Here is a 12,984-nt window from a genome sequence, read left to right on the forward strand (position 1 = left end):
GGAACAATCACATTTTCAAATGTTTTATTTCATTACTATAAATAATAATTGTTATGCATCCTAATTTCTGAATCTAATCAATACTGAGAGCATATGGGATTGCACCAAGACTTTCTGGTTCAGAGTGGAAGGATGGCCTTAGCCTAAGGAACTCCATTTTAAAATAAACCTGCAGTCTCACCATGCACAAGCCCACAGAGCCCTTTAATATGTCATAAGGCATAGCCTGATAAAAGCAAGTCACTTTCCACATCCCTGATAAGAGTCAGAGTGAAGTCACTTGATATAAACATGTCATTTGCCTTAACCCTGATAAGAGTCAGAAGGGTAATATCAGGGTGGAAACCACCAGACCATAGGCCCTGATGTAAGAAACCTGATAACAGCTGATAGGGACCAAAAAGGCATGTAGAAGCCCAAAAATTTAGTATAAATAATGGAGCAAATGAACAGACATTCAAGCCAGCCGATGCTGATGCACATACCCTGAAAGCCTGATGAGAACCTAGACTGACATCCCAACTCTTTTCATCATCTGCCTGATCCTCTGCATGGTCCTCACTGCTTTCAAACTCTACAGCAGTCTCTTGACCCTGGTGAAAAAGGCAACTTCTCCTTAGGACCAACCGTCTCCTCAGCCAGCTGTCAACTCCACACCAGGAGAAGCCTCTGTCAGTTCCTGACCCGATCATAGTGGTCTGAGTGAGTGTGCATCTTCTGGACTTAAGACCTAAGACTTAAGAGTTTAAATCTAGCACTTAAGCTTAGCATGCAGAGGGAATGTCTGTAATAGGTCCGTCATGATTAAGAGTGTTTGCAGTGCTTAGAGTTAACTTAGAATTTGTTTGCTTGGAATTAAATTGTGTTTATTGCTTTTCTCAGCCTGAATTATTGGGTTTGAAGTGCCCAGCATTAAGGATTGTCATTTCTTGATTAAGAACCTATAGGGTGAAATTGTATTGATTTTGAGTGAACAAAGCATTGAAAAAGGCATAGCGCATGGACATTCTTTTTTTCTCCCCTCAACTGCATATGTTGCTCCTTTGCCCATTGCAACACAGAGTAATCTAACAATTCTGTTTTCTTTGGAAAGTACTTGTTAAAGTCCTTGTCTGTGTGGTCCTTTAGCCATATATGCATGGAAAAACTACTCAAATATTTTACTTTTGCCTCCAAACCCATCATTACACTGGCCATGAATATTGGAATTTGTACATACCTGCATTTTAACACCTACAAAAATATAATGTCTTCCACGAGCTTTGATTTTCTCAGAGTTCAAAGGTCATTCAAAATGAGTGTAGTGGGGCACAGTGGCACATGCCTGTGTACTCCCAGCAGCTTGGAAGGCTGAGACAGAAGGATCAAGAGTTCAGAGCTAGCCTCAGCAATGGCAAGGCCCTCAGCAACTCAGTGAGACCCTGTCTCTAATAAAATACAAAATAGGGCGTTTCCACCATGAGACCAGCGCACTGGTTTCATTAAAGAGGTTCTTGGCATAAAAGTTAGCTAGTGAGATCAAAATAAAACACACAGACTCAATTACCTTTTTCTTATGACCAGGTCCGAGACGGCTCTCACCTTTCTGGCTCACACTTCGAACCACCCGGTAGGGCAGCAAGGATTACTCAGGGCTAGCAGGAGAGAGAGAGGCAGAGCACGCCAGGGAGTGGCTTTTTATTGGGGAACAAGAAATTCAGGGGAGAATTCCATCCAATGAAGGTCGAGGGGGGCAGCACTCCAAGGTCAGGGTCAGTGATTGGCCTCAGGGTCAGTGGTCAGTCACACCCCCACACGGACAGGCTCTCGCACCAGGAGAGGGTGGGGAAAGCTCCGACACAGTTTAGCCAGAGCGCCTCACACCCAATCCGGGAGGTGCCCAATCACGTGTGAGAATGGCTTCCCACAGGGCACATGATGTGGCTCAGTGGTTAAGTGTCCCTGAGTTCAATCCCTGGTACCCTAAATAAATAAATTAAATAATTTAATTAAATAAGTGTATAAAATAGCTTAGTTGTGATAAATTTGGAATAAATAAGTATTTTTTTTTTGTTTTAAATTGCCTGAAATACATAATAGGCTTGCAAAATATTTTATTTATTTATTTTTAGTTGTAGTTGGACACAATATTTTATTTGTTCATTTTTATATGGTGCTGAGGATTGAACCCAGGGCTTTTCATATGCTAGGTGAGTGCTCTACCACTGAGCAACAACCTCAGCCTGCAAAAATATTTTTAAGTGACACCTAAGACCATAAAAGTTATATATACTTATGGGGTACCATGTGATGTTTTGATACGTGTATACATTATGTAGTGTTTATGTCAGGTCTCCTCAAACATTTATTCATATTTTATGGTAAAGACATCCCAAATCCTTCCTTCTAGCTTTTTAAAACATATAGTAGCTTATCATCATCTATAGTCACCCTCCTGTGTTTTGATACACTCTTCTTACTTCTAACTGTAACCTAGTACCCATTGATCAACCTCCCCCTGCCCCCACTCTCCAGCCTCTAGTAATCACCATTCTACTCTAAACTTGGCTATATTTTCCTTTTCTTCCTCCCCTTCTCCCATTCTCCCCATCCTTCTGTACTGGGAATTTAACTCAGGAGAGTTTACCTCTGGGCTACATTCCCAGCTTTTCTTTTTAATTTTACTTTGAGACAGGATCACACTAAGTTGCCAAGGCTGGCCTCAAACTTGTGATTCCCTGGCCTTAGCCTCCTGAGTTGCTGGGATTACAGGTGTGCACCACCATGCTGGGCTCAACTGTGTTATGTTTTCTGATTTGCTGTTTATTGTTTTCCTCTTTAAAAAGTGTCTCCACTTGAATTCCTTTTAGGTGTCAACTACTTTGAGCCACTGAGCTTCAAGTAAAAATTATTTGCATTCGAGTACAGAGTTGGGCTGACTCAACTCTCCCACCAACTAGATGTGATTCTTAATCCTCCCAGATTCCAATCTCCCCACCTGAAGAAATAATAGCTAACAGCTGACAGTTGAATTATATCAAGTGCCTTATGTGGGTTGTCTAATTTATTCATAACAGTGCGGTGAAGTGCTTTTTATTATACCTACTTTATTTTCCCCCCTACTTCATAGTTGAGGAAATGGAGGTCTAGACAGTTTTAACAACTTACAGGTTAGTAATAAGTGGTGGAGCCTGATCTCTCTCTCTTGTAGAGGCATCCCCAGTGATACTAACTTTTACATCACTTAATATGTCTTCGTGCGATTATCTTTGGGAGAAATTGATTTCTAAGCTTTGCTTTTATTTTATGGATGTTGTAAAATTTGTGTAATTAGTTGGCTTTCCCAACCCATCTTTAGAGTGGAAGGTATACCAGGGAGTGAGTTAAAGTTGAGACTCTCAGAAGTCTCTTCATGGTGGGAGGCCATCCTCGCACGTGATTTGAGTTACCTCCTGGCTGGGCAAGAGACGCTTAGACACATCTTTGTGTCCAGAGCTTTCCCCACCCTTCTCAGGTCTGAAGGCTTGTCCGTGTGGAATTATGTCTGGCCACAACCCCTGAAGACCCAATTGTTGCATCTGACCTTGGGACACTGCCCCCCCCATCTTCATTGGATGGGATTTTCCCCAGAATTTTTTGTTCCCCAATAAAAGTCCACTCCCTGTCGTGTTCTCTCTCTCTCTCACTGGCCTCTTCAGTAAACCTAGCTACCCTAATAGGTAGCTTGAGGCTGGAGGTAGGAGAAGCCGTCCTGGAGCTGGTTTAAAGGTAATTAGAGTCTGTCTCTTTAATTCAAACTCCCTTTTGGATTTCTCACGTAGCTGAACCTTCATTTATGAAGCCTGTGCTGGCTGTGGGCTAAAATCATAGAAAATTATACTATATGGTGAATGACTGCACTCCAGAGTTTTAACAGTTAGTCAAAATCAAGTTACCTCTTTGGAACCTTTCATTTCATTCATTAGGACCAAATGGGCATTTGCTTGGATAGACTCAATTTGGTGAAAGATTTTGTATGTACCCAGGAAACCATGATCTTTAAAAATATTTGTTTAGTTGTAGTTGGACACCAAATCTTTATTTTACTTATTTATTTTTATGTGGTGCTGAGGATCAAACCCAGTGTCTTGCACGTGCTAGGTGAGTGCTTTACCACTAAGCCAAACCTCAGTCCCAGGAAACCATGATTTTATGTGAAGAAAGCTTCAGGTTTTCTCTGACGTCTCAGAAAAAAATTTCTTGTGCTCAGGGAAGACCTCTGCTCTGGTATCTCCGGACTCTAGATTGTGCTTCAGCTGCAGTGGGTTGAAGCAGATCCATTCTAGTCCTTCCCTCATGGAAAGTAACAGGAGCAAGATGGTGCTGGGAGGAAGTCTGATTTGGCAGGTATACATGACATCCAAAGATGAAGGCCATGGCCCGCACAAGGTAGAGTCCTGAAATCTTAGCATCAAGGGCATTCCTCCTGACAGGCAGGGACCATATAGTGACTGGGAATCCATACAGATGGTAAACATAAAGGAAGTATATCAACAGGGACATGCCCCCAGTCATCAGTCTAGCGGTTGGGGACAAGGCTTGAGTAAATTTTCAGGAATGCATAATGGCAAAAATGTGGCAGAAGCCATATTTTTGGGACCTGAGTGGGAAAGTTTCCAAAGCTCAGACTAGATCAATTAGGGCCCAAAGGAGAAATGAGATTTCAGAACAATACGGAAACTCATCCTCAGAACTAGACACAAGGCTAAAGGTAGACCAGCAACTGAGAGTCAGGCAAGCACTTCTTACATTTCTTTTGCCTAAAAGAAGATTAATCCTATACAGATAAGATCAGGTTTAAATCTATACATTGGGTAAAGTTCGGGGAGAGAGGAATGGGTCCAGCAGCGAAGGAAGGAGGGTTGAAAAGGCTGAGTCCAGCAGGACCTGACAAGGAAGCTGTTTGCTTTTGTGATAAAAAGTTTCCTAAGTGTTCTGGCAAGCCTAACAGAAATTGTAGAATTAATATTTTTATGAATGATATTTGGTCTATGATTGCAAAGTCATATTTTGCTGTGCTGGACAGATTTTTTACCATTGAGATATTTTTGAAAAAAAATTTGAATTTGCTGCCAGGCATCTTCTTGTGCCCTTGAATGAGCCCTAGGCTCACCTCCGTAGAATACTGCTTCACCCAAAATTGCATGCACAGAGGCTGTAGAAGGAGGAAAGTAAGGTGGGTCAATACAATGGCCAGTTTTTGGATAGAAGATTATCTGGGGTTTGTTTTTTCCATGAGCTTGTAACCTTTCAGAGGCTATATGAGCATAGAATTCACTTTTCCAGTTATGATCATCCAGGCCAACAATAAACAGGAAGGGTCCCTGTGCCTTTTCCAGTGGAATAAGACTTCGATGGTTGTGTTCCTCCAGTGGATTTTTCCAGATGTCTACCAAATTCAAAAGGCCTGACTCAGTGATTTTTTTGTTACTTAGCTCATTGCCAAGATCAGGAATAATCATATCCTTGTAATGCAGAGGAGCTATTGTGTTGGCCACACAGGCGTTGATAAGTACAGTGGCTGTGATGCCCTTCAAGAAAGAAGCCATTGAGAGACATAGGTCACCTCCTTTGGAGAAACCAAGAAGCCCAACATTGGGACCTTTCACCTGATAAGAAAATAAAGAGAAAACAAGTTTAGAATTCCTAAGTGGAGGACCAAAACAATGATTTCACATTCTCTAAGTAGCTTTCTCACATACAATTTTCTTCCCTTTCTTATGCAACATCTATGAAGTTCAAGTTGTCTTCTAATAAACAAATTAATTGATTTCCTAGTATATAGGCCATCCCCTAATATGTATGAAGTCTGGGTCAAGAATATACACAGAGGCCCTTATACTCTAAGTCAAATGAGCAAACTGTTAAATAAATGCATCATTCTTTTCCCCAAGCTTGATAAATACACCACCATAACAATTTATAAGGTCAGGTTCAAATTTAAAATCTTAGAGCTTGCTGGAATTCTGTATTGGGACATGGCATGGAAAACAAGTCAATCACTGACTCCAGCCTCTGGGCCAGCCTCCTTCTCTTCCCACTCCAGGCTCCTTTATATACCTTGAGGGACCTCTCATATTTGTGTGTAGACACCCAGTATGCATGTTTAAAGCCTAGGTGCAGTATACATACTGATGGACCCAAAGAAGGAGCATAGAGCAGGAAGCAGGGTCAGAGCTGTTAGGCAGAGAATCTGGGTTTCCAGATCCCAAGGGCATGGTGGAGAGCATGTGGGTTCCAGGTGGACACAATCCCTTGGTCCCTCAGCCGCCTTATTCTATGGGCAGGGGTCCAATCAAAGGAGGGCCAAAGTATGATAATCTAAACTAAAAGGTGGAGAATGAAAGTCTTTCCTTCAGGTTTAAGGGCAGAATTGGTAGTATATGTTGGGTTCTTATTTTTTCAGGGCCTTATCTCCCCTAAATAAACTACCCTTCGCAGTTTAAGGTCATCTAGGTTTTAGCAACTTTGCTAAGAGACCAGTCCCTAAACTCCAATAAGATTAGATTATCCCACAGGCCTTGAAGAACATTTTATCTTTAGTATTAGAATGTTTGGGTCTCTTTAAATCTAGATGGTAGCAAAGAGTATGTATCATTCCATTATTTATAATCATACCAAAATGTTTGAATTAACTTTTTTTCTGTTATCAAAGATTTCTTTTATCAAACCATAATACTATTATTACACTTAACATTAATGATTCCTTAATATCATCAAATACACAATTTCTATTCAAAAGTCACCAATTATCTCAAAAATGTCTCTGTATACTCAAACTTTTCCCACTACACATTTACATTAATATTATAAATGAGAAAAATTAAACTTTAGAGAGATCAATTGCCTTATTCAGGATGATTAGGCTGCTGTGTGGTATATACAGAACCAAAACTCAAAGTTAGTATTGTTTTATTGCTTTTTGGATTATAGTAAATGGTTACAAAAGAAACTGAACAGTCAAGTCTTACAGATGGGAGAAAGATGGTTGGACATGGAAAGAATATTACTAGTAACTTTTGAAGGAGCACTGTGTCTTCCTGCTTATTTCTAGTTCCAGTGCCCTGGTAGGGCTTTTGAATCCAGCCCTGTGTCCACTTGACCCCCTCTCCTCTGAATTCAGCAAGCACCAGAACTCACCTTTGGATGTTGTAGCATAAAGTCTACAGCTTCTTCAAAGTACTCCAGGCGCATATCACTCAAATATTCAGGGAGGTCTTCAAATCTGAAGTAAGCCAGAGCAAGCACAGCAAAACCATGCCCAGCCAGGAGGCTGGCTCTGTATTCACAAAGGCCACCACCACTTCCAAACAGATCGATGATCCCAGGGAAGGGCCCCTCACCTACAGAACACCACAAGTCAAATAACAAGAAGGTTTAGTCTCTCAAAAGATATCCTTGGTTTAAGATTTCTGCAATCAGCAAATAAGTTTTTGAAGCTAGGGAGGTTGGTGAAAGTGGACCCCCCCCCCTTTTTTTTTGTCCTGGGGATTGAATCTAAGGAAGCTTTACCATTGAGTTATATCCCCAGCGCCCCCCCCCCTTTTTTTTATTCCTTGGGGTCTTACTAAATTGCTTAAGCCTTCTCTAAAATGTTGAGAGCCACAGCCAAGTCGGAATGGCCCCTGGCATTTTTGCCAGAAGTAATGTTTGAGAGGCGAGCCATTAAGATGATGCTGGATTGATTCAATTGTATATAGACCCCTGCTGTCTAGGGCGCCCGCTACTTTGGAGTTCTCCTGGGGATTTCCTGGGGAGTTTGCCTTGTCTGGTGGAGGGGGTTCCAGTTGATGTGGTGTGCCGGAAAGGGGTCGCGTGGGTGGCGTTCGGGAGAGTTCCCGTGGAGTGTGCGTGGAGTGCTGTTGGAGTTCAGGCAATAAAGTTTCCTGTTTGAACATACAAGTGCTTTGTGGTGGCTCAGTGATTTGTGCCCAGCCAGACTGCGGCACTAAAATGCTGAGGCTGTCCTCCAACTGCGATCCCTTTACCTCAGCCTCCCAAATTGCTGAGATTACAGGCGTGTGTCACCATGACTGGTTTATTTTACTTCTTCTTTTTTTTTTAAAATAAGCTACAGGGAGAAGGGAGGGTGAACAAATCCCTTCTTTTCTCCTAATTTTGTCACATATTTTCACAATAATAATAATATAAATAAACCAAGTTAGAAATAACATATGGTGAGATATACATTTCCTTTTTTTTTTTTTTTTTTTTTGCAGTACTAGGGATTGAACCAGGAGCACTCATATACTATCATGCCTGGCTTTGTTTTTCTTTTTTTTAAAGAGAGAGAGGAGAGAGAGAGAGAGAATTTTTAATATTTATTTTCTTTTTGGCGGACACAACCTCTTTGTTTGTATGGGGTGCTGAGGATCGAACCCGGGCCGCACGCATGCCAGGCGAGCGCGCTACTGCTTGAGCCACATCCCCAGCCCCTTTTTTTTTTCCTTTTGGTACAGGGGATTGAACCCAGGGGTGCTTAACTGAGCCACATCTCTAGCCTTTTTAAAATATTTCATTCAGAGACAGTCTCACTGAGTTGCTTAGGACCTTGCTAAGTTGCTGAGGCAGGCTTTGAACTCATTATCCTTTTGCTTCAGCCTGAGGAGCCACTAGACATACAAGAGTGCAACACAACACCCAGCTGAGATATACATTTTCTAGCAACTTTTCTTTGAATTTTTCTTACAGTCATCTATTTGAGAATGGAGCAGTAAAGTGCTCTATATCTACAGGAAATCACTAGAATATACTTTCTACCTCCTATTCTCTGCTCTAGCCTTGAAGAGAGCCATCCCTAAATGTGCCATGTTTTTTGCAGCTGAACATTGGTATATGCGATTTCATTTAACTACAATACTATTCTCTCTCCTTCCTCACTTTTTTTAAAAGAAGAAACTATTTTATTTATTAGAAGGTATAAAAGAAGTGAATGAGTAAATTTAAACATCAACAAGAGTAACAAATTTTCAAAATGAATTATATCTGGCAGAACAGAAGATATGTGCAAAACTTTACAACTTCAAAGGATCAAAATAAGACTACCAGCCAGGCACAGTGGTGCAGGCCTGTAATCCCAGTAGCTCCAGAGGCTGTTGCAAGAGGATTGCAAGTTCAAAGCCAGCCTCAGTGAAAAGCAAGAGGCTAAGCAACTCAGTGAGACCTTGTCTCTAATAGAATACAAAATAGGTCTGAGGATGTAGCTCAGTGGTCAAGTGCCCCTGAGTTCAATCCCCAGTACCAAAAAAAAAAAAAAGACTACTAAAGGTTCAATGCAAAAAAAGATTCATTTGAATATACACATTTGGAAATATTCCTAATAAGTATATGTCTGTATATTATATCAATAATTAATATTAAATATATTTAGATCTCTCTCTAGGTATATATGTATATATCTGTGAATATTCACAATTTATCCCAATTGGAAATTTAAAATTGACTAAAATGATTTAAAGATTAAAATACATGGGACACTTATTGGCTTTTTGCCCCTTCCTCCTTACTTTTTGATTTTATTGACTCCTTAGTCTTGAACTTAAATTTAAGTCTCCATTCTTGAAAGCCTTCCCAGATCCCCAAGAAGCTGAGTTGGCTTTGATAGTCTTTAATTTGTTCCCAACTGCCGCGTCCGGCTAACGGAGCCGAGTCCGGCGAGGGACGGCGGGGTTAAAAATACACAGGACACCAAGGTTCTTCATCCAGGAGGGAGCGTGTGTGCGCTTTATTGCCAGATTTGTTCCCTTTATATATCTTTTTAACAGCTGCGGGAAATTACTCAAAAGTGAGGAGGGAAGAGTAATAACTGCGTCCTTGGGTTACCGTCATGTCACCGTCCCCTATCAGGAGGCTCGAACACATATGTGCTCCAGGCAGATAAACAGGGAACCGCAAGCCCGCGTCATGGCCTTGTGAGCTGGCCACATTGACATGCATAACAAAGAACTGGGGGTTGAGTCCCCAGGGGCCAGGGCGGGCCTGCTATCAGCACCCAACAGCAAGCTGGGTCTGTACTTCCCCTGCCATAGCACCTGCCACGCTGTATTATAGGTGCAAGGGTAATTGCGTATATCCTCAAGTAGACTATGAATACAATGAAGCCCATTGTCTGATTTGGTTAGGAACTGCTTCCCAATACATATTAAACTGGTCACACAAGATTGATTTGACTGGATATCAGATACTACAACTGGGTGTGAAGAATGATTGCTCTTCCTTCTTTTAAATGAAAGCCTTTAGAAGATTCTTGTTGAATCCCTGTTGTACTCTTGTGCCAGTCTCTAGTAATTTGGAAATGTATATATTTTAGTCAGCTTTTCCATTGCTCTGACTAAAAGACCTGACAAGAACAATTTTTGAGTTTATTTGGGGGCTCACGGTTTCAGAGGTCTCAGTCTATAGATAGCAGGTTCCATTACTTGAGTCTTGAAGTGAGGCTGAACACCATGGTGGAGGAGTATAGTGAAGGGAAGCAGCTGAAGCTATCCCACCAGGAAGCAGAGAGAGAACTCTGCTCAAAAATGACAAAATATATACCCCAAAGACACCCCAGCGACCCACCTTCTCCAGCCACACTCTACCTGCCTACAGTTACCACTCAGGGAATACCATCAAGGGATTAATTAACTCATTGACTAAGGCTGATAACCCAACCATTTCACCTCTAAACCTTCTTGCATTACCTCACACCCTCAGACCTATTTTGTATTCTATTTAGAGACAAGGTCTCACTGAGTTTCTAGGTGTAAGACCCTACTCCAGCCTTAGGAGTTCACCATGTAGTGAGCAACTCATATTTAAGGTTAGGGATTGCTCAAGAGCTAAAAAAGCTAAAAAAAAAAAAAAAAGAGTTTTTAAGAGTTAAAAAACATAATACATTCTCTTATTTTGGGGAATAATCACAGTATTCAGGTTAGGAATACTGTGCACTACAGCAACTCTAGCACTTTTATACACTAAGAGTTGAAGTCAGGAATTTGATTGGAAGGAATGGACCATTCAGGTCCCTTCTACATACACTGCACCCTCTTTTTACTTAGACTAGGGTTTCTCAACCTCAGTACCATAGCCATTTTGAGCAAGATACTTCTTTGTTCTGGAGGCTGTCCTGTGTGTATTGTGGGTTATTTAGCAGCATTACTGGTCTCTACCTGCTACATACCAGTAGCATCTCCCCCTTCAGTGTGACAACCAAAAATGTCTCCAGATATTGCCAAGTGTCCCTAAAGAAAGGGGATGACTGACAATATAGGAATCGACTGTCAGGGAATATTGTGTTTCAAATGACTTGAGGGCACTCTCTATTTGGAGGGGAGGCAGGTTTTATCCCCTTTGGAAATATGATGTGAAAGGAGGCAAAAGTCACCCTTGCACACTCCAGAAGGCAGTGATAATATAAGTATTCAAAAAACCCAGAGTCTGGCATCTAATTGATTTCTAAATTGAATGCACTCTTTAGCACACAGTAAGGGATTGATAGTGCCTCCAGGGAGTGTCAGGAAACCAAGAAAAGCTTTCATTCAGAACCCTTGGGAATAGAGAGGTGTAACTTAAGCGGCAGAAAGAGCTTGTTTATCATGCCCTTGGGTTCAATCCCCAGTGCCTTGTGTGTGTGTGTGTGTGTGTGTGTGTGTGAGAGAGAGAGAGAGAGAGAGAGAGAGAGAGAGAGAGGTGGGGGAGAGGAGAGATATCCCAGCTACTCAGAGGCTGAGACAAGAGGATCTCAAGTTCCAGGCCACAGCCAGACACTGTCTTAAAATAAAAAATAAAAAGGGTTGAGGGTAATAGCTCAGTTCTGGAGTGCCTCTGATTTCAATCTCCAATACTGAATATTTCCCCCTAACGGGGGATTGAATTAAGGGATACTCGACCACTGAGCCACATCCCTAGCCCCAGTTTGTATTTTTTAATTTAGAGACAGGGTCTCACTGAATTGCTTAGCACCTCGCTTTGGCTGAGGCTGCCTTTGAACTCGTGATCCTCCTGCATCAGCCTCAGGAGCCGCTGGGATTACAGGAGTGCGCCACCACTCCAGGCTCCGAAAAATTTTTTAAAATTGAAAAAAATCAGAACTCACTACAAACTTGGGGACAACTTTAGGGATTGTGGTTCCTAACCACAATCACGTGGTTCGAGGGCCAGGCAAGAGGACTGGGGGACCACGCGTGTCCCAACGACTGGACCAGGTTCTGAGCAGCAGGTGACTCACCTGGCGGCAGGAAGAGCGTGGCCCGCACCTGGCCCGCGCGCACCCGCACCCGCCGCACCCCGGGCGGCAGGAAGTGGCGCTCGTGCAGCGCCCGAGCCAGCAGCCGCCCAGCGTCGGGCTCGTGGCCGTCCAGCACCTCCAGCTCCACCACGAAAGGCGTCTGCACGTCCCGCTTCACCAGGCGCCCTAATGGCTTATCAGGCTTCATGGCCCAGATCAGCCCCATGGGCTCCAGGCCCGCGAAGCTGCCGCCCAGCGCGGGCGTGCGCGCCAGGTCCAGCTCGCCCCTGGCGTCCGCGCGGTAGCGCGCGTGGGCGCGGAAGAGCGCGCCCTTCTCGTCGCGCAGGGACGCGCGCAGCGTGACCTGCTGCCTGGGGGCCAGGCCTTGCACGGTTATGTGTAGCGGCTCGTCCCAGCAGCTGCGGCCCGCGGGCTCCAGGATCAGCTTCGCAACCATGCCCACCCGCGGGGAAAGGGAAAGACGGATCGGAGAGCTCCTGACCCTGGCCTGGCCTCTCTAGGCGTGGGGGGGCGGGGGGAGCGGGGGAGAAGTTGCCACTGAACCCTTCGCACTATCCTATTGGTTGCGATCCGCTGTGCGAGGCCCCCTAGTGTTTGTAGGGGAAAAACAGTCGCCCTGGATGGCCAAAAGGTTACGTGTAACCTTAACTTACGTGTTAAGAGTAAGAATTAATCTTACTTTCCAGCGTGGTGAGGTCGAAATACAGGTAGAAAGGCTGATTGGAAGGCATACAGTT

At 43.2% G+C, this 12,984-nt stretch overlaps 1 protein-coding gene across 1 annotated transcript; it reads right to left on the minus strand.

Annotated features, from left to right (window-relative positions):
* Positions 1 to 4,055: 4,055 nt before the first annotated feature.
* Positions 4,056 to 12,754, minus strand: Acot6 (acyl-CoA thioesterase 6). Its single transcript, XM_046440924.1, has 3 exons — positions 12,227 to 12,754; positions 7,159 to 7,361; positions 4,056 to 5,627 (listed from the first exon to the last, which is right to left on the minus strand). The coding sequence occupies exons 1-3, from the start codon at positions 12,681 to 12,683 to the stop codon at positions 5,022 to 5,024; spliced, it is 1,266 nt and encodes a 421-aa protein (XP_046296880.1). The 5' UTR covers positions 12,684 to 12,754; the 3' UTR covers positions 4,056 to 5,021.
* Between the last annotated feature and the right edge of the window lie 230 nt (positions 12,755 to 12,984).

Source organism: Marmota monax, unplaced genomic scaffold (assembly GCF_021218885.2).
Source record: "Marmota monax isolate L192 unplaced genomic scaffold, Marmota_monax_Labrador192_F-V1.1 WCK01_AAM20220418_F8-fsc00017, whole genome shotgun sequence".
NCBI classification, from domain to species: domain Eukaryota; kingdom Metazoa; phylum Chordata; class Mammalia; order Rodentia; family Sciuridae; genus Marmota; species Marmota monax.

Coding starts and splice junctions, on each gene's coding strand:
- Acot6 (XM_046440924.1), bottom strand. CDS start 12,683: ATGGTTGCGAAGCTGATCCTGGAGCCCGCGGGCCGCAGCTGCTGGGAC. Junction 7,362..12,226: donor CACGCTCTTCCTGCCGCCAG/GTGAGTCACCTG, acceptor GGTGTTCTGTAG/GTGAGGGGCCCTTCCCTGGG. Junction 5,628..7,158: donor TTATGCTACAACATCCAAAG/GTGAGTTCTGGT, acceptor TTTTCTTATCAG/GTGAAAGGTCCCAATGTTGG.